The sequence below is a fragment of the Bombus vancouverensis genome, chromosome 4, assembly GCF_051014615.1.
Source record: "Bombus vancouverensis nearcticus chromosome 4, iyBomVanc1_principal, whole genome shotgun sequence".
NCBI lineage: Eukaryota > Metazoa > Arthropoda > Insecta > Hymenoptera > Apidae > Bombus > Bombus vancouverensis.
In genome coordinates, this window is record NC_134914.1 from 19,607,571 (window position 1) to 19,632,948 (window position 25,378).

At 39.9% G+C, this 25,378-nt stretch overlaps 2 protein-coding genes across 18 annotated transcripts in view; both read right to left on the bottom strand.

The window, feature by feature from the left end:
- Window positions 1–12,564, bottom strand: part of LOC117157561 (uncharacterized) — a 36,773-nt gene extending 24,209 nt beyond the window's left edge. Inside the window, exons 1-3 of one of the 9 annotated variants that reach the window (XM_033335663.2) lie at window positions 12,236–12,564; window positions 9,668–10,000; window positions 4,518–4,589 (exon numbers count right to left, since the gene is read on the bottom strand). In XM_033335663.2, the coding sequence (XP_033191554.1) occupies window positions 4,518–4,589; window positions 9,668–9,818 (223 nt within the window). In that variant the 5' untranslated portion in view covers window positions 9,819–10,000; window positions 12,236–12,564. Of the gene's footprint in view, window positions 1–1,497; window positions 3,469–4,517; window positions 4,590–4,683; window positions 4,942–9,667; window positions 10,001–10,290; window positions 10,527–10,552; window positions 10,800–11,901 lie in introns of those variants that run through there. The other 8 variants (XM_033335661.2, XM_033335662.2, XM_033335666.2 and 5 more) reach the window with 8 other exon arrangements.
- Window positions 12,565–13,423: 859 nt separating this feature from the next.
- Window positions 13,424–24,701, bottom strand: PhKgamma (phosphorylase kinase gamma). 9 transcript variants are annotated; one of them, XM_076618101.1, is made up of 15 exons: window positions 24,342–24,699; window positions 23,787–23,900; window positions 23,617–23,711; window positions 23,447–23,558; window positions 23,214–23,372; window positions 22,947–23,135; window positions 22,826–22,876; window positions 22,661–22,765; window positions 22,351–22,568; window positions 21,945–22,261; window positions 21,742–21,862; window positions 21,568–21,652; window positions 21,203–21,357; window positions 21,018–21,090; window positions 20,128–20,300 (listed from the first exon to the last, which is right to left on the bottom strand). In XM_076618101.1, exons 1-14 carry the CDS (start codon window positions 24,390–24,392, stop codon window positions 21,057–21,059), a joined length of 1,806 nt encoding a protein of 601 aa, XP_076474216.1. In that variant the 5' UTR covers window positions 24,393–24,699; the 3' UTR covers window positions 20,128–20,300; window positions 21,018–21,056. The 9 variants fall into 9 exon arrangements, with proteins under 9 accessions (XP_033191560.1, XP_033191562.1, XP_033191561.1 ...); XM_076618102.1 differs by lacking the exon at window positions 20,128–20,300 and adding an exon at window positions 20,835–20,945 and having other exon boundaries at window positions 22,664–22,765; window positions 24,342–24,701; XM_076618099.1 differs by lacking the exon at window positions 20,128–20,300 and adding an exon at window positions 20,835–20,945.
- Window positions 24,702–25,378: the final 677 nt, after the last annotated feature.

Consider the following 25,378-nt stretch of genomic DNA (forward strand, 5'->3'; position numbering starts at 1 on the left):
TTCGATATGTCTATAGATCGAATGCAATTAACCGCGTAAAGTATACGTCGCGTACAACGTAATTGGTACGATCGAATCAATCGTAACTGGAAAAACTTGAGATATTTTGCAGCACTCGAAGGCGACATTTACAACTATGTGGTACGAGGGACATATCTAACGATTCATTTTTGCTAAACAGCGTGCATCGAATATGCATCGAACCGGTATGACGTAATTTGATAAAGCAGGCGAGTCGCGCGTGCACGTTGCTCGGGTCGCCAATTGTTCAATCGCTTTAATAAAATCGAACGATACGGTGTACGTAGCCGTATCAAAGATCACCGCTGTCTTTTTCTATAGAATTTACTCTTTCCTCTTCTCTGTTTCGATCGATGAATGTACGTACCGCGTACACAAAGATTAAGCACATTACATTTCCGATATTTTACAACTTCGTAAAAGCAAGATTAATAAACTTAGTAACCTCTCGTACACATTTATTGTACCGCCGAAACCAGTTTATTTACGATTAATTACAATTACCTAGAGCTGTGTTTCGATGCTCGTATCGGCCCGATATACACGGTGATCGAGAATGCAACTACAAAGAAAGAATGCCGAATACATACGCCTTACCTGTTCTTGTTCCAGCCGTCTTAGCAGAAAGACCGGCAGACACAACGGTCCAAAGAATTTCGCAGCAAAAGTAAGCGGAAATTTGCATTTCGATTTCATTCGTTCGAAAGAAAACAAAATATTCAACGAAAGAACAATAGCCAGATATAGCGTGAAATATGCGGAACGATACAAGGTCACGATTATTGCCCGTTACGGATCGTTTCTCAACGAGCCTCTTCTATCGCGTCCAAACGTCGAGCTACCCCTTAACCAACCTTGAAATACGCTCCTAATCGCGTTAATCGCGAGTACCACCGCTCTTTCTATTCATTATCGATACGATGTTTTCTAACTACAAAGAGCAATACTTTATCGCGACTTTATCGCGTCTTCTCGACTTTCGAATAAATGTATCGTGATCATTGTGCGGTTCGTGCGTGAAAACATCCCCCTCAACCTTCCCGCGTATAGTTACAGACCGCTGTACCGCGAATAAAGAAAGAAGTAGCCGGCAAGTGCAACTGCTCGACAAAAACTGCTCGACTTTAACATAATTATTCGTTTCTCGGATAAGCTAATTCCTTTTGATACGTATTTGGAAACTTTTGTCGCGATTAATTCGCGTGATCTTCGACGATCGCTTTATTCGCCCGATGATCTCCGGTAATCGTAACTTGGATTAATTAGGAGGTCGCACGGAATAAATGTCACCAAGGTGAGCTACGATCGTCAACGGTTCGGACGTTCGCTCGATGTCGAATTATCCAACTTGAACGCGGTGAAACTTTACTCTAAAGAAAGAACGATCGGTGGAGCGACTGAAAATCCAAGGCGTTCGATTCGAGAGCGAAAGGCAGACGAGAAATGGGAGTGTAGAGGGGTAAAAGTTTGGCTCACCGAGCAGATAATGTCGTATCCATTTTTTCTTGGGCGGGGGCGGCATCCAGCTGCGTACCGGCTCGTCGTTGACGACCACGTCGATTATACCGACGACCTGCGTCGGCATCAGACTATTCGCATCTCTCAGTCCGTTTACATTGTTATTCGTCTCGTTAGCGATGTCGATCGCACGCTGCGCTCCCGCAGCTTTGACCGCGTTCAAATTCATACGAGGTTGAACCGCCGCTGTGCCATCCGAAACCAACAGAACTCCCATGTTCCCGACGATCACACGCGTTCTCGCGCACGCTGCTCTCCGCTGCGTACGACACGCGCGCCAACGAAAAAGAGAAAAAGGAAAAATAACGAGCACACGGATACACACGCACCGATACACGCGATCGACGTACGGACGTTCCTCTTCCCTTTCGGTACATTCAAGCGACAGTTTCTACGACCATTCGCGATGCTGCCCGATAATTTTCTACTCTCTATAATCGGAGATCGGGTCGGCGATGCCTTCTCGTCACAGCCGTGAATTTCCGATCAGCACGATAGCGAGATTCGCGTTCCCTTGTGCCGCAGTCGGGACAGTACCCTCTTGCTCCGCGCTCGGAGTCGGTACTACGACGACGGTTAAGGTCCGAAGCACGAGAACGAGGCGTACGGCGCTACGAGCGACCACCGCACCACGACGTACACGTACCGCACAGCACAGCCGTAATTACCACGATAACTTTCCAATATACATAGATGCCGATGGCTTTGGAACTTTCTTCGATAGGAACTTGGATCCGTATGCGTGCACGGTTACACCAGCAGCGAGGAGCTTCCCTTTAACGGCGACGAACCAATGGCCTGGTAGTATAGTATACGAGGTAGATAAACACGTCGTTGCTCGGTGGTCGGGTTTTCGAGAACGCATAGCCTTGCGACGACCGATAAAACTGTCGTCCAGGACGTGTCGAACGGAGCGGTCGCTCGAAAAGAAGTGGAAACGACCGGGAATGCGAAGCGCGTGGAAAAGAGAGAGGGCTGCGTCACAGTTTCATTTCAGAGAGGGGAAACGGTTACGACGAATGAATACGACGAGGTCGCTGTTTATACCGGCAAGAAAAAATCACAACTTTCGAAACATTCGCGACACCGTGTCTCGTGCGTCGTGGTGTCGCGTTCGACGAATCTCCTTGTGCGCCCCAGTCTCCACGGGTTCAAATTCCTCTTTGACTAACTAACATCGACAGTTTCGATATCCAGAAATCCTTGATCGAGCATCCTCGTCGACCGACGTTCGTCTCGACAGTTTCGTTGCTCGTCGATCGTATACGTTCCTCGATTTCGCGATTATATATGGTCACCGACGTCTTCGAAACACGATCGATGCCCATTTATCGAAATCAACGTTCCATCGACTCGTCCATGTTCGATTTAGCTCGGAGAATAGCCGCGACTCTCCGAGACAATACGCGTAAGATTTCTAGAAGTGTCGATCGTGCGTGAGCAAATCCAAACACGCTATCCTAGATCGCAACACGGCTATGGATTTCTTATTCGACGGATCGCACTTGTGTAATCGCGGCTGATAAAGCGGCGTCTCGAGTATCCGTGTATCCGCGTATCCGCGACGACGACGCACATCCAGACCGGCGACCTTTTGCGCGTATCTAACAGCCGGTCTGACTTCTCATGTATGTATGTATACGCGGCTCTACGACTTGCTCCTCTAAAACCAATCTATATTATACGACACGACGACTCCGCCAGCTTGATAACAGAGACCACAAGGTCGATCGATCAACGAGTATCGCGTCGGTATGTCCTTCTTACCAATTTAAAGAAACCGATTTAAAGAAACAACGACCGGTCGCTCGTATCGATCGTTCGATCGCCCGTGTAATTTGCCAAACGAAGGAATCTCGTAACCGCGTGAGTCGCGGGTGCCGACTGAAGTCTAAACGTAAGTGCCACCGCCTCCAACCTGAGGATGACGATCCCCTGTTCCCTTACCCCACCTCATCGGCCCGTGCACGCCACCAGTGGCGACGGCATGGCAGCAGCGACGCCGACCAATCTCCTCTCGACCCTCCGCCGCCGCTTTCCGTCACATCTCCGTTCGCGCGAGAGTTGCCTCCAGTCACCCGCGACACTCTGTCCTTGTCGCCCGAAGGCACGCTGTCTATCTCTTCGTCGGAATCCTTCTGTACGTATATATACATATACATATACATATATACATGCATACATATATATATACGCGCACGCGCGCGTGCGCGCGCACACACACACATACGGAAGTACTATGTACGATGTACGACGTGTTGAAACTCGAAACGGCCGCCGCGAAATCGCGTGTGCGTTTCGAAACGTAATCGGAGCGAACGAGAATCGTTAGCCTCGCTCGACAACGAATACGCTCGATGATAGAGAAACTCGTCGACGTAGGTGACAAAGAGGGAGAAATACGGAGAGAGTCGACAACGTTTCGATTGAGTCGTTCGACTTCGAAACGCGTTCCAACGCAGGCTCCTTTATCTCCCTGTTCAGTAACTGTTACATTCTTGTTCTTCCGTGTTCGTTGGCACGCAATGGTTGGTTTTAAAGAACGACTGACGCAGTGCCCCGTCACGTAGAGAAACTGGATCCTCGTCGATCGTCGACAGATTAGGAATCGAAGGCGATCGCGCGGAATCGCTCGAACCCAGTGAATTATGCATGCTCGCCGTAATAGGCAGAACAATCGATTACTTATTTAACACGACGCGCGCGTCTCGTCTGTGCGCAGCGTGTCTGTGCGATTCGGAATGGCGAAAAAGAAAAAAAAAAAAAAAACAGTTATTGTGCGCTCTGAATTTTGTAGCTAAGAATACACGAGGCCCCCGACTGCGAGGACGCGCACATTAATATGCAATATGCACGCGTGTCCGATTGTGCTCGATCGAGGCATCGAATCAACGTGTTTTCGACCCGCGTCACTTTACTTCGTTTCAACCGAGATAACGTTCCTTAAACACGTAATGTTTCTGTTTTGACACACTTACCGTCGATAATCAGCATCTTCTCTTCGCAAAATAAGTCATCTTGCTCTGTACGTTCCCGCTTTAACTTGGCACCTGAAAACGTAATAAGGAAAATCGATAGTTTCGGATCAAGGAGAAGAAGAAGAGAAAGATCGATAAAATGTTTGGTAAACGTTAATTATAATACCCAACGGATCGTAATTGTTACGCTTCGCCTTAAAAATGCAACGTGCCCCTTTCCATCCCCTACGCGCAATGTCACCGATAAACGCGGCAGCATGCAGCGGCGAACAGGAGAACAGCGACTGACTACCAGCGGCGCACCGGAGCGCAACACGTCACCGTTCCGTTGCACTTCCATCGCGTTCCTGGTCTCGATCCTTCGTTAGATTTTCTTCGACGCATCTCACCGCGGCGTATAAGCGTATAAGCTTGAATCCACAGGTCGATAAGGTATGAAAAATTGAAGGAGGCGCGTCTGCACGTGCTAACACGGTAGGGGAATGGACAAGGATATTCCCCTAGTTTAGCAGGGTGAGCGGCAACGATAGATCGAACGGTGTGGTGGGGAAAAACGAAAACGCCGGGGAATACCGTCTCGCTTTATCTCTGTTCCTCCCTCTTTCACCGGGTCAGCCGAGGACTCGGCAACGTCGCAATTGATCAGAACGCCACGCGGCCGGACACGCGTGGTGGGGGCTTGCCGGGGACAAGGCGCATGCGCACTCGTGCGACTCATTTGCCCGCGTGCTCGTTCGCCGACACAGTGCACCGCTGCGCGTTCTGCTCCGTTTTACTTTGCCCTTATTTACCCCGTTCTTCTACTCTAACCCACTTTGTTTTCTCTCAATCTATTCGATCGGCGATCGAATTCGTTCGTCTCTATCCCGTTCGCGTTGTTTCAACGGCGAACGCGTGACCGAAGGTCCTTCTAGAAACTGCTCTCGTGTTCGTTTCGCCTATTTTTCTGCCACGCAATTCATCCTCTCGTACTTTCGTCCTCTAGTTTCCCCTCTTCGCGATACAGACTCGCACAAAGTCAGCTAATCCGCGCGTATCTGCGGATAGTGTGAATGTTCGTCGGTAACGACCAGTGGGTTACGAGCGCCCCTACGACAGTTTACAGAACGGCGCACAACGCACTCCGACTGATGCTGTGCGGTAGGAGTGGTTAGCGATGATGCAGCGGTCGATCGCAGGCTTAAAGTCCTGGGATAGTCGAGCGATACCGATTTTAATGCCAACAGACTTTAGTACACGCCGAAGCTTCGTCAGAAGTATTATTCGAATAAAAAGAAAAAGCTACCTCGACGCCCAAAAAATGTGTAAAATTTGCATATCCGTGGTCTTTGAGAAATTTCGCTCGGGTTTGAATCAATTACGCGTAACCATGGAGGAAAATTAAATCCCTCCAACGCACATAGGTACTTCTTCCTTGGGATCTGCGCTTCGCACGCCTATCGTGCTAAACACGCGCACGCTACGTGCGTTATGAAGTTGTAAAGCTGAATTGTAAAGCATCGTTTAAGTACACGATAGACAGACTTAAATTATCGTTTAATGCGCATTGCCTGTTATATCACGCACCACCGTGCCAGCGAGCACGCGCAACGCGGTAACAGACCGGATGCGCGGAGATAGGGAGCGAATTACAACGTTTAAATCATCCGTATTACGATCGTGTTCGTGTGCGAGACCGGTATATACTCGTGGTTTTCCACTTTATAAGCCGGTATATATCGAACTCGCACAACTTTCAATTCTTCTTTTACACATTTACGTGCTCGTAACTTTTTCATAAATGAATTCGTTAAAAAAACCGATCGTTTATTTTATAAAGACAACGAAGAAAATGCATCGTTACAGAGTGCAAGAAAGGTTTTATTGGAAAATCATACGCGCGTATCTTTGTAAGGAATCTCGTTTCAACGCATTTATCACCGAGTTACCCGATAATGAGGGATCGCTCGATAACGTTGTCAGTAAGAAAATCAAGCCGCAGGGATAAAATTGAGGCGTATCGCGAAACGCGCATTTTCCCGTCACTCCTGTCGCACTTCAACCGTGCGCACAGAGGCGTGACCGTGAAAACAAGGGATCGATCCCCCGATACGCGTGTATATTCACCTTCCTTTAAGATTTCATCACGACCCACAGGCAAAATAGACAAACGCAACAATACGTCGGTATTACATACGCTCGTTACATACCGTACCATCTTTTTCATTCTATCTCTCTAACCCCCTCTTTTCCTCTACTTCTCTCTTTAATAATTGCAGAAAAACTCATATCTCTATAAGATAGAGATATCAATCGTTCCCGATCTTTCTGCTACATCTTATATGCGACGAAAAATGAGCTTCCCCCAGATCGAAGGATTAATGTCAGATAAGATTTATACCTCGTCGATATACAAGGATGAACGAATGTAGATAGCACCGAATGTCTCGTCCGTAGCACCCAAATTTAAACTGCCTTTTGCCAGTTCACCTGACACGTTCATTGAGACGCGCGTTGACGCGCACGAACCCACGAAACGGGAAGATCGATCTGACCTGTATCGTACGTGTATTTTTTTTTTTTTGCCCGCCTGCCTGCCCGCCTGCCTGCCCGCCTGCCTCCTGCCTGGCTGCCTGCCTGCCTTCCTTCCGCGGACGTATAACGCACCACGCGTGGCTACCTGCGCGATCTCCTTCATTCCCCCCTCTCCGCCGTTCCACTTCCCTAACCGGAGATAGCCAGTGTCCACTGCGTGTTTCTATGTACCGTGTGTGGCAGTGTGCGCACCAGCGGCGCACGCTCGAGAATTGCTGCTGATCGTAACGAACCGCGCGATAAATCAGATGCGTGCGCGATAACGATGGAAAAAGCTGCATGAATATCGCGCGAGTGAGACAATAGCGAGAAAAAGCGTGGTATCGATACGCGAAACGACACGGGACGATAAAAGGGAAAGAGACAGAGGACCACCGACGAAGGGACAGCCAGAGGTGTCCTCCTGGATTCCAGCGAAAAGGAGGAGAACGAGTGCAAAGAAACGCAAAGATAAAGGGGAAGAGCGGTAGGAAAAGAGAAGGCGCGCTGGCAAACATAAACGGCCGTGTACAAGTAGGTGGCGCGCTCGTGAATGAAGCACAAAAGCTGTCGTAGTTTCTAGAGTCAGTGACCGGGGGTCCTCTGACTCCCCACTATACCTTGTTGTATACAGGTTCGTTCCTACCGTCATCGTCACCGTAGCGCACCACGGTCACCATCGTTACCCCTCCAAAAGCGATATCGCGTATCCCCACCTCTCTAATCCACCATCGCCTCTTCCTCCCACCCCTTCCGCCCTTTCTCCTCGTCTCAGTCCCCTGGCGCAGCGTCTACCCCGCGGTTCCCCGCTACAAGCTAACGTGTACCCTTCCCTCTACGTACGCTCCCACCTAAGCCTAACTTCCGCCACCCTTTGCCTTTATACGTGCCCAGTGGCCTCTGTACGTGCACGTTTCTGATGGCTGGTTCACGTTGGATCGACGACCAGAGGGGAACCCGATGCATACGGTCAACTAAATCGCACCGCTCCACCCCTGCTCTCCCCTCGCTCGATTCCGCTCCCACTCTCTTTCTCTCTCTCTCTCTCTCTCCTCTCTCTCTTCTTTACCTTCTCTCTTGACTTTTCAACCTTCTATCTCCTTGAAACTTGTAAACACTTCGCCTGACCGCTTGTCAATCGCGATACACTTTCACGCAACGATATTAACGCGAAAAGCCTTCGAGTTTAACGTTCATCGCGAGATAATGTTTAATCAATCCGAGCGCAAACCGACTCGCGATAAAAAAATTTCTGAGAAAAATGCGGGCGTTCGCATGTTCCGAAATTTCGATATCGCGCGGATTATAGTAGGAGTTGACGTAAAAGGTAATCGAGGCGAGGACTTTTTATCGCAACGGATCGTACTAGCTGGCGGAACTACCGGTTCACCTCGACAATGATCGTATAACTCGTAATCAGCCACGCAGCGACTGGTTTAGCGATTTTTTCGCGAAACTTTATCGCGACGAATCATTTGACTCGGGTAAAGTCAATGTAATCGTAGAGAAAGAGACCGATGGCATAGTGGCGTGCCGTCACCGCGCGTTTCGTGCTCGCCGAGAACTCTTTCGCGTGTGCTAAGACTCGCTTTACAGGATCGGTCGGTTGAGTCATTGACCTGGGAAAACGCGGGAATCAAAGGGACACGACGATGGTACCCCTCGAGCGATCGACCGAACGCTTTTGCGATTATTATCGCGTCAACCATCTAGCTCTAACGTGTCTTCGTTACCGCCTTAGAGCCATCACCGAGCTCGTTAAACAGAGAAACCCACCTAAAAGATGTTTCATCGAGATAGACCGATAACTCGAACAGAAATGCAGGAGAAATTCGTACGTGGATTTTGTAGCACGATTTTATTTTTATGGAACTTTCCAGCGCGTAACGCGTAAAAGCCCGTCAACCTGTTTGAGAATCACTGTTGCGAGGGAAATCATACCTAATTTGGAGGCGGTGAACGCATGGGTCATCGCGTGCTATTCGCATGTACACTGCAGTGTTTCTCATTCCCCGCACACGTATTTTGCAATTATATTTTTTCTTTGCAGCAGCGAGAACGTTAACGGTCGCTTTTTGCGATACCGTCCCAATGCCAATTCCTATTCTAAGCTCATAAAGCAACTCTTAGTTTCGTAATATTTTTTCGAGTACTGAGAAAACCATTCTGCTACAAAGTACCATAGGGCTATTTCTCGACATTGATACGCGATTATCGAATCTATCGTTATGGTTGGACACTGTGACGATCAAAAGTTTAAATATAATAATTAACAAAAGTTTGCATAAAAAAATTCTCAAATCTTCAAAGATCTAACAGAATAAGTAAAACAAGTAAAGCAATAAAGTATACCGAAAGAAACAAACGTTTCTAACTTTTCTCCAAATCTATATAATTTTGCGATTTGTTTCAAAGCTTATTTCTTACGGTGAGATTCGCGTTTGGATGGAACGTGGATTTTGTATTGTCACTCGTTCTTGCATGAAACGAGCATCAAGCCGGTAGAAGATTTTCAGGAAGCAATTCGCAGCGTTAAGCTATTCTACGTATTTGTATGTATTGTGAACGGTAGCCGAAAAGTGGCGCGTGGTACTCACCACGTGGCTCGTTGGAGTTGTGATGGTTGGAGTGGGGAGCTACAGCGAGCGGATGATCGGAGGAGGAGGAAGAGCTGCTTGCGAGGCGCTCCCTCGTTTTCTCCTGCTGCTCGACGAACCGCGCTGCTTCCAGCAACGTTTCCAGGCTCATCCTGACGTTGCCGATTCGCTCCACGACGAGCTCTGTTCCTTTTCAAGATCCTTCGGGAGATTGAGACTCTGCGATCGGACCGTCGATTCCCGTCGCCGGCTGCCGAGGACGAAGAAGTCGAGAGCCCGTTCTCGTGTCTCAACCCTCCTCTTTTTCTGCTGCTGCCAGCCGCGGGTGGCAATCTACAATCCACAAAATACAAAAAATAACCATTTGGTTATACTGAAAATGCACCGGATCGCAGTGTCACTTCAGAGCGAAGGGTGGGGGTACGTAGCAACTCGTTGGATCTTGATTTGTCGACCTTGGCAAACGCGAGAGGAGAAGACATATGTAATAACGTAAATACTCGCGTTCGTTTCATCGTCCGCGATTTATTTAATAACCAGCGTATGATACACCAAGAAAGAGGTAGAAAGCCAATTAACTGGACATGGTACGACACTTAATCGACGCCACGGCAAGTGCGAACCTCTGTTACCGTGAAAAAATTACACATGTCACATCTTCTCATTTGTTTTGCAGGGACACGGCTTCGGATCGACCAACAACCATTTCAACTGCATGATCGTTATTTTTCCTTAACGTTTGACACTTTGTTGTTCGATAATATTATTAGCTTCTTCGTACGGAGCTGCAGACGGTACGGACACGACCGGTGTCTGAGTATACGTCACGTGACGTACGCGTGACGTAACGCAGTCGCGCGGGAAGCTTTATCCCCTCCCACGTACCGTCTTCGTAATACCTCACGGAGGAGGTGCGCAAGCGCAACGTGCGCTTTCCTGGAGCACAGAGCATTAACACGCATCTTGAGTTCCGATCGCTGGAAACAATCTAACAGTCAAAAAGAAAATAACGCGAAGAGACGCCGTTCATATCGTTTATAATATATATCTCGCAATTTACTGCTTGAAACACGGTTGCGAATATACTTTACAAAAAAGTTGTTCTCCATCTACCATAATCTTGATACTGATGAAATAATAAATTGTAAGGAAAATCTTATGCATGATATACAAATTTTAGATATATTATATGTAACAGCATTAATAGATTGAAGATTAATCAACATGACAAACGATAAATCGGTATGTTTATGTATTCTTTATGTTTACGTCTTATCTATTATAAACATTAATGAAAGAAACAAATTTCAATAAAATAATCGAGAATGATAAAGCTGGACATCCCAAAAGTATATAAGGAACAGAAATTTGAGAGATTTCAATTAAATAGAAGTTGAACTAGATGTTGTTAAATGGAAAATTATGGAGCGCACTTTACACTTTTGTAATGGTTAAACATTCACTGACACTAAAATCATAGTAGAGCATAAGGAGAAGATACGCAGTGGCTTTAGAAGGCGTTGTCGCATCTTAACGAGTTGGATTAATTTTCCTGTGATGTAGCGTCGATAGCAGAAACGAGAGTCGTTACGTGGCGTTGATACGCGCAAGAGCGTATTCGCGAATACAAACATGTAGAGTGTAGAGTGTAGAGTGTGTAGAGTGTCGGGTGCGAGCAGTCCGAGAAATCAGTGAGCGAAGGAAAAAGGTTGACGAGACAGAGGCGGGAAAGGCGACGCAGAGAAACGAGGTTCCGCCGCTGATTTGAAAAGTAGATATATCCCGGGCAATGTAATCGCGAAAGCGTACCACGATTACAAGCGGATACAATTGCATTCCATAGTAGGCGCAACCATGCAAAAATAGGAAAGAAGAACACGATGCACTGCGTGCTGCGAGTTCGAGTAAAGGAAAGGCTCTGTCTATCGAAGAGTATACGAAAAGTCAAGAAGCGTGCCGTAGACCGAACGAGCTCCTTAAACTGACAAAGCGACACACACGTTAGACGGGCGACGCACGCACCGTTGGCCAATAGGAGCTTGCTATAACGTGACGTCATGAGTTGAAGTACCGTGCGATTGGCTAGGTCTATTATGGCACGGAAAACACGCCACGCAACCACCTATACACATGTTAATTAAATAGGCGATAGTTCTGACGAGATAATGTTCCGCGGAGGGTTTTAAACGGGCGTGGTAACGCCAGAAACCGCTGGAAAATAATCAGGAACTTACAGGTACGCTACCAATATATTTCGGTCACAATGGAAACACGCTGGAACCCACTTTCACGGTAGAAATCAATTTCTTGCGAGAATTTCAACGATATTTCTCCTGTCAAATACGCGACACATGAGGAAAATCACAAGGCACTTGTCAATTTTTGAACAGCGGACGATCTCGCGACGTTTTACGATACACGACGGTTATAACCTGATCGATCTAGCGCGTGGCAGAAACATTTTACAAGTGCTAACCACTGCGCATCAACAGCCATGCTTGCTTGGCCACGATTCACGTGTCTGGGGCCCGAGGTATAGACCAATCAAAGCGCGGTTCATGACGTCACCTGGCTGTATCGACCAATGAGCGCGGCCCATGTGACGCAGCACTCCGCTGGGCGTGTAAGAGAAGTGTCGAGCTGCTGTATATTGCTCGTTAGTTGGTGCACTTTTTTCCTGATTTTCTCACGTTTTCTTCGGTACCATTGCGAAAAGTCTATCGAACCGAGGTCTCGGAACCAGACGATATCTTTTACGAACACGCTTACCTTCCGGTGGACGCCAGAACGGACGAATATCGCGACAATCGTACACAGCACACCCGACACCCGGCTCGCCCGGGCAAACACTCACTCCGATCTCGGCGGCGTCACCCTCTGCCACCTTTTGTCACGTTCCTTCTCTGTCACATGGATCGGACCTCTACGCTGTTGCCACTTCTACCATATAGAACCATACAGTTCATTGTTTACTTTTGCGCGCGCGCCAAAACCACGTCCCGTCACTTTTTCTTACCTAATTTCCTACCTTTCCTTTTCCTTTCTTTCGATTTACACGAGATATCTTTTTTAATAGTCTGTCAAATCTTTGTCACGCAATCAAAAGATCATTCTACTATTCTACTAAATATTATTTCAACTAATAAAATTTTACTTATATTTAAATAATTACGTTTCATCAATTTAAAAGTGTACGTTCATTTAAAAGATAATCATAACAACTTGATGTCCTGAAATGTGGTATACATACTTTTAATGGTGTATAACTGTATAAAACGTTTTTAAGCTACATACGTCTTTATTGAAACAGAAATGTTATTAATAAAAGTAAACCAGAGAGATGTTTAGCATCTACATTTAAGAGAAATATGGATTAAAAATAAATATAAAGATTAATGTTCATCGTTGTTTTGTAAATTATTATCACTATATATATATATATATATATATATATGTATGTATATATATATATGATATATATATATATGGTAAATAAAATTAGCTCAAGTTAGTTTTAAGCTAGCATAAATGATAATGTGTTTAGTATACGATCATGGCTTGGCTTATCTGTAAGAGAGTCAATCGAAAGCCTTGTAATCCCATGACTGTATATCATAAATAAAATATTTGTAAGTATTACAAAAATACATTTATACATGCACTTGACCTAAAATATGAAATTTACTAAATTTATATAAAATACGTACAGTCGCAATTGTTTTCTAACAGAGAGGAATGAAAATATAAGGTATTAGATATTATTAAAAATATTTTACTTTGTATACATTTTGCACAAAATATATGTAATATATAATTTTAAATATTTACATACATTTAATTATTACTTGTAACCTTCTAAATGATATATAAAATTCAATTCACTGTAATTTGCTTCGTTATTAAGAAGTTGGTAATTTTATTTTCCATGAAAAATTGATTTCACATATATTTTTTCTTCCTGCAATTTATAATCTAAAACAAATTCAGCAATACAAAGTATGACTAGAATTTGCACAAAATATTATATACTACAATCTACATACAGATCTCGGTAAATAATATTATCATGGAACACGTTTTCTTTCTACGAACATGAAGAAATTTATAATTCTAGATTTTCTTTTCCTATCGATTTTTCTAAATCCTCCATTCATTATACGTATATTCTTGACTAATTTTTATACGACTTCAATTCCCGTGCGTTAATTATAAGTATTCTAAATGACGTTCAACCTTTGTTTGCTATTGAAATTACATATTAAATATTTAAATATAAAGAACATGCATATACTTCGAAGTTAGTACAAATTTAATTTTGTGTGAATTGCTGATTTGTAATAAATCATATGTGTGTTACTTACACAATTGTTGAATACACTTAACAAAAACGTACGAGCTATAAAAAATAGGCGTCATGGAACAGAATATGTCGTGTTGTTACGTTTGTACGTATCAGCACCGTCATTTATATTTAATGATCATCTTTAAATCCTATTTCCTTCTCTAGCACATATAAGAATTTATTTGAACTTATTCGATATTTCGATATAAGTTATTTTATGTTATATCGTACTATGAAAACAGCGAAAAATACTGTGAAGAAAATTATTACAGATTTAAAGCGGAACATTCAAAACATAGTTGCACAAACTGTTTTCTGTGTAATACTTCTTCTAGACGAAACATAGTTCTAAGGGTGTGATACTAATAATTTACAACGTCATTGCACTAAGCAAATTGTTCACAATCTTTAGCTTTTCTTTCAACGTTGCATATAATTCATATTTACTGTATGTTACTATATTTTAAAAATAATAAATTAGGCTTAATATGATAGGCCTTAGAAACAAATAACATTTAAAACTCTTTTTCACAGAAGGAATTTAAAAACTAAATAATCCAATTGCTTCTTTGGAACATTTAGAATAATTAAAACATTATATGATTTACCTTATGATACTGCACATTCAATAATAAAAGTAAACAAATACTTTATAGTTATCATAAAGATCGTCTAAATAATTACTTGTATTACAGCCAAAATTAAGAAAAACTTTTATGTAAGTTATGTATTTTTTTTTTCATTTTTTCTTACTGAATATTTTCTTTAGATACTGTAAATGTTGACTAACATAAGAAATAACAATTTTAACTAGATAATGCTTCGTTAATCATTAGTTATCTGCTCAAATTACTAACATAGAGATGTTTAAGTTCTGTCTTTGGCGTATTTTCAAAAAGCGCAGCTCGATTTTGCCCCTCTCCTTTCTTTACCCAATGACCGTAAACTCTGAAGGCACAACCATCGATAACCTATAACAAAAATTACGTGAATATTATTCCATCAATCTATGGGATAACAAGCCGATGAGTAAGACATGCTAAGAAAATAGGAAAAATACCTTCCGCAAAATTTTGATCCTGTAAGGGTCTGTGCACGCTACGTGAGTCGAAAGAGGTTCAGGCGTACTATGGAGACGCTTAATCCGAACGACCGCGCGAACACAAATAATTGCTAACTGGAACTTTTTCCTTGCATTAAATGATTTTGCCTTTAATTCCTGTATAAAACGTAAGAAAAGATAAAAACTTTGAAAATGTTTACAGTCTATGTATAGTTACATATTTCGATTACAAAAGTGTTATTAAACACAATAATGTTAATATGTTAATGCAATGTTAAAACATGTATGTTACATACATATACGCTGCATTCAGTAGAAAGGTAATATTAGGATATGCATAATAAAGTAATGGCATAGTAAACAGCTGTTATAATAGTGAACAGCAAATGAATGCCATCTTAATCTTCGAGAAGATGGCAAGTTCTTTGAAAACTAGCAGAAAGAGAAACAGAATAAAATAGGAGTCATATTATATGTAGATAAAGCTTCAAACATTGCATTTTTATAGTAATTTTTCGATATAACACGCAAACATTGTAATTAATGCATATATATTATTTCAATTATGTTTCAATATTGACTCACTTTACATGCATGCTGTGCTTTTTCTGAAATATTATAATCTATCAATTATGTATTATTATAACTGATGGAGACAAATTTATATGCGTTGCTCCCTAAGTATATAAAAATATTTTAGTGAAATAATATATGTCGTGAACAAAAATAAAAATAAAATATAATACATATAGATATCATTATTCATTTTGATTAAGTTGAAACATTAATAAAAGTTAAAATGTTATTTGTTATTTATAAACATATTACATAAAGATTACGATAAAAAACCCACATTTAGTGACAAACAAAATAAAAACAAAAAATAATTTACCAAAGCTAACTGAGATATCCTACTCAGACGCCGCGAATTAGTCGATAGTGAACGTTTTAAAGGAGCGATGTCTTGATCCCATAGCTGTAATTCCAATAATTTTCCGTTTATCAGAGTAGTAAGACTGTCTTCTTTTATTTTAAGAAATTACTTTCAGATTAATCATATACATATGTAAGTTATTAAATTTTCTAATATAAACAGAAATTTGCGTAACAATGTTTGATATTTTATAAAAGCATGTCACTATGGATATAGGCAGTTGAACATATAAAGCAAACGAATAAAAACAAAAATAGAAGTATAATACAAATATTTTAAGTGCGTGGAATAATAAATATTTCGTACATATTCTACTTTCTTTGCTTAAATATTTATATATCACGATCACGTATGTATTATGCTAAAATACTTACCATTGTATGGAAAAATGAATGTTCCAAAGCTTCTTTGATGCTAATTCTTTTCTTCGGGTCAACAACTAATAATTTTCTGATCAGATCTTTCGGAGCTTCTGAAAACAAAATAGAAATTTAATTACTATACAAAATTTATAAATATTGAGGATTATGTTGTAAAATCAGAAATTATATCGATACATTAACACGTTGAATGCCACGCCAGTTTTACAAGGTTTGGCCGTGGCGCCACGATGAACCTTTTATTATGCGACACATATAATGTTGAAATATTACTTACAAGAGATATGTTACGGTGTATAATCATCATTAATGAATTTACCTCGCTGAGGTCACCGGTGACCCCCATAATAGACATAATAAGACATAATAGATCCATATTTCATGTATAAATAAAATTATTTTTATATGTGTTATACTGCATTAATTTCGTTACACCATTGTAGTAACTATGGTAATAATAAAAAATGTATAACTATTGACATTCGATATCATCGGTGACTCCCACGGCGTCACGGCCAAGTTGAGTGCTGGTTACCGTGTAACCCCCCCCCCCCCCCCCCGCCCATGGCATTCAACGTGTTAAGAAACGTACATATAACAGCACCTTCATTATCTTCTTCATTTAGAAAAATAATGTTTATCATGTTCAAAGATTTGACAATAACAACTATTGTCTTCAATATATTTTCCTTGTATGAACCAGCTCATCGAGGTGATACACCTTTGACGATTACTCAAGATGATATTATCATGGATTATAATTTATGCTTGTTGTTGTTACAATTCAATGACAGAGAGATAAAATTGTATGTCTGTGTGTTCGATCGTTCGCGGAGAGACGCGGTCGCGGTCACGGTAGATCACGCCTACGAGAGTCGTAAATTCTCGTTACGATACGATAATCGACGCCACGAATTAGTCGATCCTCTATTTCGGTTAAGATAATAGAGGTAGTTAAAACGATGATAACACTGTATTAACAGATTAAAACATACACTTTATTTCAACAACTTTGTAGATTTACTACTTTACGCGTGATGCACGTGGATGTGTTGTCAGCGAAGTGTAAATAACAAGTTAAGATGATAATTAATCAAAGAACAAACCAGTCAGGATGTTGACTGATCTAAGGATAAAAAACCAGTGAAGTTCAGTGATAAGGCTGTAGCGGAGGAAAACTATTGATGGGTGTGCCTAGCGCACGGAACCATCGGATTCGTTGATGGCAGTTTTCGTTAGGAAAGTGAGGACAACGGTCTTTGCTGCTAATTGGAGGAGGAAAAGGCTGGTGAGTAAGGGTCGGAGCTGGCCGCCTCCGATCGAAGGTCGCCCCTGGGTGGCATAGTACATGGGAAGAACCGCTTTCCTGTGTTCTCTCGGAATGGGCAATCTAATAGGCAAATCTAAGAAATACTTCAACTTGAAAGATAATCTTGTGGTCTGAAGGACCTTAACTATGAAAATGTTAAGATTTATGATGGGTTCTTAAGACTGTCGAGGGTCAGCAATAAGGATGTTTAGACATTTGCTTAGTCACCTTGCTCGAGTTATGGAGTATGATTTGTATAGAGAGTCACGGGTCGTAACACTGTGTCTTGCACAGGTTTGCAAATTTTTCAATACTCTGACTATTGTATATTGTACCAGCTTTAACTTTTAAAAAAACCTATTGTGTATTTGCTTATCATAATACGATAATTATCGCTCCAATTATAAATGAAGCAACATAAAAAAATATATTACATACGTCAAAGAACAATTTCATAAAACTGTGTATACGTATCTTATAACTTCCAATGTATGATCGATAGTATCCATCTTTTACAACAGACGAAACTGAATTAAAAGTCTCTGAAAATGATGCATACAAACACATGCATTATGTTAATTAAGCACAAGTTTACTCTGCACGCCACAAGAAACAATATTTTTCCACTGTTTCCAAACACAAACTGTTATTTCTTGTAAAAATTATTATGTACACAATAGGTACCTGTTATGTCCGCCCATTCTGGAGATGTAAATGAATATTTTCCTTCCATAATATTTCTAAGCATGACCATTTGTTTCCTATGCCAGAAAGGGGGACAACCAACTAATAAAGTGAACATAATCACTCCACAGGCCCATCTGAAAACAGGCAAACATTAGTAACGATTTTATCCTTTATTAAGACGATTGGTATGATCATAATTATATTCCCTCATTATGTTTCATCAACTTACATATCAACTTCATGTCCATAGCCTTCCGCATTTTCAAACATGTTGCACTTCAGCACTTCTGGTGCTAAATATCCAGGAGTGCCACAAAGATCTGAAAAAGATGTTAGTAATATATTTCTATGAATTATACAAATTTTAATAATATATTTCAATAATTTGTATTTTAATAATCATACATATTTTATCTAATAAAATAATTTTAAATATACGTACCATATAATTTGTCTCCAGCTTTTAATACTCTAGCAAACCCAAAATCAGTTATCTTTACATTTAAATTATCATCAAGTAATATATTTTCTGGCTTTAAATCTCTATGCACTATTCCTTGATTATGTACATGTTGAACACCTTCAAAAACTTGTCTCATAATATAGCGGGTCTTTTTTTCTGACAGAGTAACAACAGACGTGAGGTAGTCAAATAGCTCACCATTCTTACAAATTTCGAAAATTAAGAATATGAATGTGCTAGATTCGAAGACATCGTGTAATTCAACTAAAAAAACAAATTTTTTATAAGAAAAGTGTATCATAAAAATTAATTTTATCTCACAGGAAATATTGTAAACTTACTAATATATGGATGACCAGCTACTCTACGAAGAATTTGAACTTCTTGTAACGTAGCATCCTTCATGGTATGACCATCTTCATTAGTTTCATTACTAATATCTATGATTTTAGCTGCATACTCCGTGCCAGTTTCTTTTTCTATACATCTTCTCACAGTGGAAGATATTCCTCTGTAAATATTATCAATATGGGACCAATTAGTTTTAGTTGAAACCTGTTTTATTAATAAGAGTAACAAGAATAAGACTACTGAGAAATGATGAAACATACATGTATCACTGTAATATTCTCTCATGTTTATTTGTGTGCAGTGAAATTTTTGTACTCAAGTTATTGCTAATAGAATATAAATAGCTTTCGAATAATAATTATAATATATAGATGCATTCTTATTTAATACCAGTGGTTTTATGATACTAAAGTAATGTAAATTCTCCTATGATCTATGTAACGAAACGTTTCACAGATTTTTTTAAATAATACAACGATGACTAATGTTTGACAGGAAGGAACGTCTTATTCTTGTACAACGTTTCGTCAATATTGTAACCTGTGCTGTATGTTGAATTAGCATTTCGTAAGTTTACAAGTTTCGTTGCTTTGTTAATATATATATGTACGAGGAACTATCAGTCAAATTGAATGTAATTTAATTCCGAGAAATTATATAATTGTACAGATTAGTTTGTTAGATTATTCAGAAATTGTGAATTCCTCGATTTATTTATCGCGATACATTAGAATCGAATAACGGAAACGTATCTATTATGCTACGCGCGTATTTCCTAAATATGATACATAAAAATAGTAAGCTATGTTTCTTTTTCCACATCGAGATATCATGTGACGAACCTTCCAAGGATTTCTTTGGGCTCGTACTTCGCATAAAATCCTTTGGCCGCATCCTTGTCTGGCAAGAGATCGTCTCCTTCGTCTTTTGCCATGTCACACGCAATATTTCTTTCACATAAATCACATTAATAGCCACCGCGTAGATAGCACATGTTTCTTCAATTTAGAAGGAACAGGAGTTTAAATGGATAGTTTTTGCACCCGACGCGATTGTCATATTACATGTCTATTCCAGATCATTACGCTGGATATACGATACATTCTAAAAAAGACGTTAAGAAAAAGATCACTGGTCACTGATCACCGTACACCGATAATGGCTACGATAGATCTTCGGACAGACCAAGAAAACACGTGAACATATAAGCACTGTGAAAGGAACAATGGCGATAGCCAATATAAAGCAACGAACGAAGAGGCCTCTGGCGGCGTAACGAGGAAAACACCGACTTGCCAAGCGTGAAAAAGAAAACAGTAAGTAGCTATCTATTATTGGACTAAAATTATTGTTCCAAGGTGCGTATATATCATATATCGTAATCATCTATACTGTTTGCTGTACACGTACGTCATGTGACTTTGACATTTTACTATTTTAAATTGTACGACTACATATGACTGTGGTATCTACAATGCTACGAATTTTTTCGTTTAATTACGACTCCAGCTTCATAATCGCGCAAATACATTTTTTGAGGGAAATTTATCGATATATCAGATACATCATTGGCTACTGTCTCAATAAAGATTGATATATGTATAAGAATAACACGCGGGAGGTGAACGGAAAACCACATTCTAGTGAGTTCATATATATTCTTTCTCATAAGATTAATATTACACGGTGCGAAGGAATGGTTTCATTTAAAAGCCTCTCTAACACCGGACTACCCTTTCGAATATGTATCTAAAATAACAGGAATTTGATATGTATTAATGGTATGTACATAGCGTGAATATAAATAGAAGCCACCGCTACCTCGCTTGTTCCTCGCAGTCTTGCTCTCAATGTTGAGCCTTAACTATTGTACTGTTCGGATGACGTATCCATTCTTTCGACACAATTTCAGCATCATATTAATAACGAAATAAAAAATCGTGAGGCAAAAATACGAGGATCCGATACGTTTTTAGATAAGCGGAAATGAAATCTGTATCTACGGACCCCGCAGTTGCGCGAGCAAGGCCTCATTTTTACGACATTCAATAGTGAGTTGTCTGACCGCAGCGACGTATTTACGTTGTTGTTCTATCAGAGTGACCAATTGCCGGCTAAGTGCATCCCTTCTATTTTTTTCGTCAGCACATCGTTTCTCCACCTACATGAGACACGATCGTATTATTAGAATATAGCAAAGCTTCTTGTATTTTATTGCCAACTTAGAATTAGGTTTTAAAGCCCGTTTTTAAAGTCGAATAGTTCCCTTTTTCAGAGATATATTCATTTGCTGCAGCAATACTTATAGCTTTTGAAACGCGACTTTTACGGAATAAATTGTAAAAATTACTGTAGAAAATATATGTTTCACCTTCGCCTTATTGCGTTTTACGCCTGCGACGATCTCATCGAATTGTTTAAGAAATTGCTCTTTACCGCTCGTTGATGCCATTGCTCTGGTGAACACGGTGGAGAAAAAAGAGAAATGCAAACAACCGTTATCGATGCATAACATGCGTAAATATAAGGTTTACCAACTACTTACTCATTATAATTATCTTGGATCGAATTTAATAGTGATAATTCCTTACTTAAATAAACTTTTGTATCGTCCAGAGTATTGTACAATGTGTAATATTGTTTTGTTTCTTTATGTTTTGCCGAAACTGAAAATTAACGACGATGAGAGAATATTTGGTGCACGCGATGAGTAAGCGAATGCCGATGTATAAAAATAAATTGGCAAACCTTGATTATAAAGTTCCATAAATCGTCTTTGATATTGCGTAAGTTCCGAACGACCGGGAACATCGTCCAATTGTCTGGTTAAGGATGCAATAGCTCTATTCTTTTTAGCTAACTGCAATCTGACTTTAGCGAGCGCTTCCTTTTGCTGCTCGTACTCCTTTAAGCGATCTTCCTCCTCTTCCGATGTACCACTTTCGATTTCTTGTAACTTACCTTTCAAGAGATTTAAATCGGATTTGCATTGTTCTCGGAAATTATGTTCTTGTTCTTTCAAACCATCGTGGACTAAAAGAAGTTCTTCCAATCGTTTGTAGATACTAAACAAATAACATTTCGTTTTTATTCAAAAGTTACGTAACGATTATAAAGATATAAAACCGTGAAAGGATAATAAGAAGATAAGTGCCTATCGTTTTCATTGATATCCATTTCTTCTGCTTTCTTTAACGAACGCTCAATAGCTTGCCGCTTTGTACGAGACTCGTTCAGTTTTTCGATTAATTCTAAATGCTTAGCGGATAAAGCGTCTTTCTCTTTCGTTAATTTACGAACACGATTCTGAAGCGCAGCTCTTTGATTCTCTAATGCAGTCAAAGCTGCCGAGGAATTTGTGCCACTAGGCTCCTGTGGTTATTTGAATATGTGGAAGATGATTTAATTACTTAAGTCTGTAATGAATATTGTATTGTTTAAATTTAAAATTGGAAAAGATTTACCACAGGTTGGGAAATCGACATCGCCGCATATTCTTCAGTTACTTTGGCAATCTCTTGGGCTTGGATACCAACGATATTACCTACGGCTACTACGCTTAAACGAGCCTGTATGAATCACAAAAAATGAGTGTCTATCATACCGATCATACTGATACAATTACTCACTGAACTTTCTTCTATAGCGGCTAGGTTCCCAGTTAATTGATCTGTATTTTCCTATGAAAAGAAATTTGACTCAGTCTTCGTTAAACACTTATTCGACAGAACATTATTTCAAAACGTTTACCTTTTCCTTTATCTCTTCTTTATTTTCATTTTCTTTGACATCCGACGAAGCAATTTCAGCGGACGGAGAAGCAATTTTTATAGAATACAAAGGTGCTTCGTACTCCAGGACAGTACCAAGAAATTTAGTAGATTCCTCTCTTTTAACATCATCTTTATGCTTAAAAAGACGTCGAGGTTCGTACGATTTCTATGAAAAGATTATATCTCTAACTATTTAGATTAGAAATATCGGCCTAAACGAAACTTTGAAAATAACGTATCTTACTTTAATCAAGCGAATACTTTTTATTAAATTTTCTTTGCCAGTTTCTGCTATAGACGAATCTTGAACAAAGGAATGCTTTTTGTGAAATTGACTCAAAGCAAACGATCGTACAAAATCTGCCGTTTCTTCTCGAGTTTCCATCGAACGTTTAACCAACCACTAAAATTTATTGTCGGTTATTAAAATAATTTGAAAAAATGAAAAGCTGAAATTCGAGAAAACGAATCAGTTACCTGAATAACAGGGAAAATATGAATGCAATCTAAGCCTTGAATTTGATGTGGTTCTATGCGATATGGACAGTTCATTTTGGGTAGCATAGCTACAATTTTTTCGGTCAATGAACTGTAATATAAAATGTATAAGACATTGAATATTTCAAATGTTTTATAAGTTTACTTACATCTTTTGGCCTATAGTAAGATTTTCTCGAAACAATAAATCGATATCTACATCGAAGTTACACGACTCTATACACCACGTCATTCCGCCAATTACCTAAATGTTAGGATAATATTTGTTGGTCTTAGTATGTTCTTTACAACAGTCGAAGGGAATTCATTTCATACGTACTTTATCAAAATTCGATAATCCTTTTATTCTGGCTCGAAAATAGCCTGCTGCAAGAAGTAAGTCGATAATATCTTGAAATCTTTTCGTCTGTTCTTCATCTTCGCGAACATCGGCCTGAAAATAGTTTGCAATGCATTTTCGATCGAATTTCATTTTTTTATTAGGTCGTATTTTCCCGCTCTCCGTTTAGTACGCGGTTGCTGGTAGAAGCAATTTCCGACAGAGGGCTACTAGCAGAGAGAGATGTCCGGTTATAATATTTAGATTAAAGTATTTAAACCAGAGATAAATAAAGAAATATGTAAATGAAGATGTTATTGAGGCATATTAAAAGATAAAAAGTTGAAAATAAATTGGATATTACTAAACATAAAGCATATAGTAGAAAGTACTTGGAAGTAACATCACATGCTCCATTATTGACATATACCGTGATAAAGACGCATTGTAAATAAATAAATAAATAAAGCTGATTAGCCTGTTTGTCTTCTTCTTACGAACCTTGACCAGTGAGTTGTTAGTTTATCTATACCTAGGACTGTGTTTTGAACGTACCTCAGTTGTTTCAGAGCTTCGTGTTAATCTCTTTGGTACGTCGTTTAACATGGTTACGTTCCCTGGACCGTGTAAAGCCGAGCTATCGATATGCACTGAATATGTCTCAAACGAATAATTAATGTTTCTATTTGATAATATTCAAGTTGTATGGCGTTCTGTCACTTAATAGCGTAGACTATTGTTGTCGCTTTAGCCATTTTGTTCCCCTCACGCCTCAAAGACAATCTTTAAGTCGAGTTTCTATGTGCGTTCGAACGATAGTTTCCGCTTTTTAAACGGTTGTCAATGAACAGTAGTATGAATTGAAACTAAAATATGACAACTACTTGAAAATATAAAACATTGGTTCTTTCTAAATTTTACTTAACGCTTTATACTTAACGCTTATACACTACATTTATTGGTTTAGTTCCAAATGGATTTGGAATAAAAATTTGAAGATATAAATATCGTTCCCTTTTCTTTAAATAAAGTTTATGTACGTATAAATATTTTTGAACAAGTATGTTAAAAAGCCTTGCTATAATAACGCGATGCAATAATAATATTTTTTTAATTTTATTTTGAAGAATAAGAAAAGAAAACTTGACGTTTCTTGGTGTATGTATATCCAAATGAATGTGAATTTTTAAGCGATAGTAAAGAGCGGAATTGATTTATTATTATAGCTTTCGTAATTGATCAGTCTCGCTCTCCTCCCTTCCCCCCCCTCTCCCTCTTTCTTTAAAAGAAGGTATAAAAGTTATTAAATTATTATATGAAACGATAATAGGAATTATTGCGAAAGATAGAACACGCGGAACAAGAATCGCTAATAGCGGAAAACTGCTCGTATCTTCTATTCGATTTTTTCAATTATCTCGTTTTGCGCTCCGAAGGAATTTTCCAGACATACGAGTTAACTAGAATTACATGTTATTTGAACGGTATTTTTACATCCTGAGGCTGATTAACGTTATCAATTTTAATGCTTCGTATTACAGGTGTGATACTACGTTGTAATGACGCAAATGTGCGGTGTGCGGAACAAGAAC

What these genes read in the sequence shown, in the direction of transcription:
- PhKgamma (XM_076618101.1), bottom strand. Translation starts at nt 24,392, where the DNA reads ATGTTAAACGACGTACCAAAGAGATTAACACGAAGCTCTGAAACAACT. An exon ending in GATATCAATGAAAACGATAG is followed by an intron (nt 22,262 to 22,350) that starts GCACTTATCTTC and finishes TTATTTGTTTAG; the next exon opens with TATCTACAAACGATTGGAAG. An exon ending in TAAAACGCAATAAGGCGAAG is followed by an intron (nt 21,358 to 21,567) that starts GTGAAACATATA and finishes TGTCTCATGTAG; the next exon opens with GTGGAGAAACGATGTGCTGA.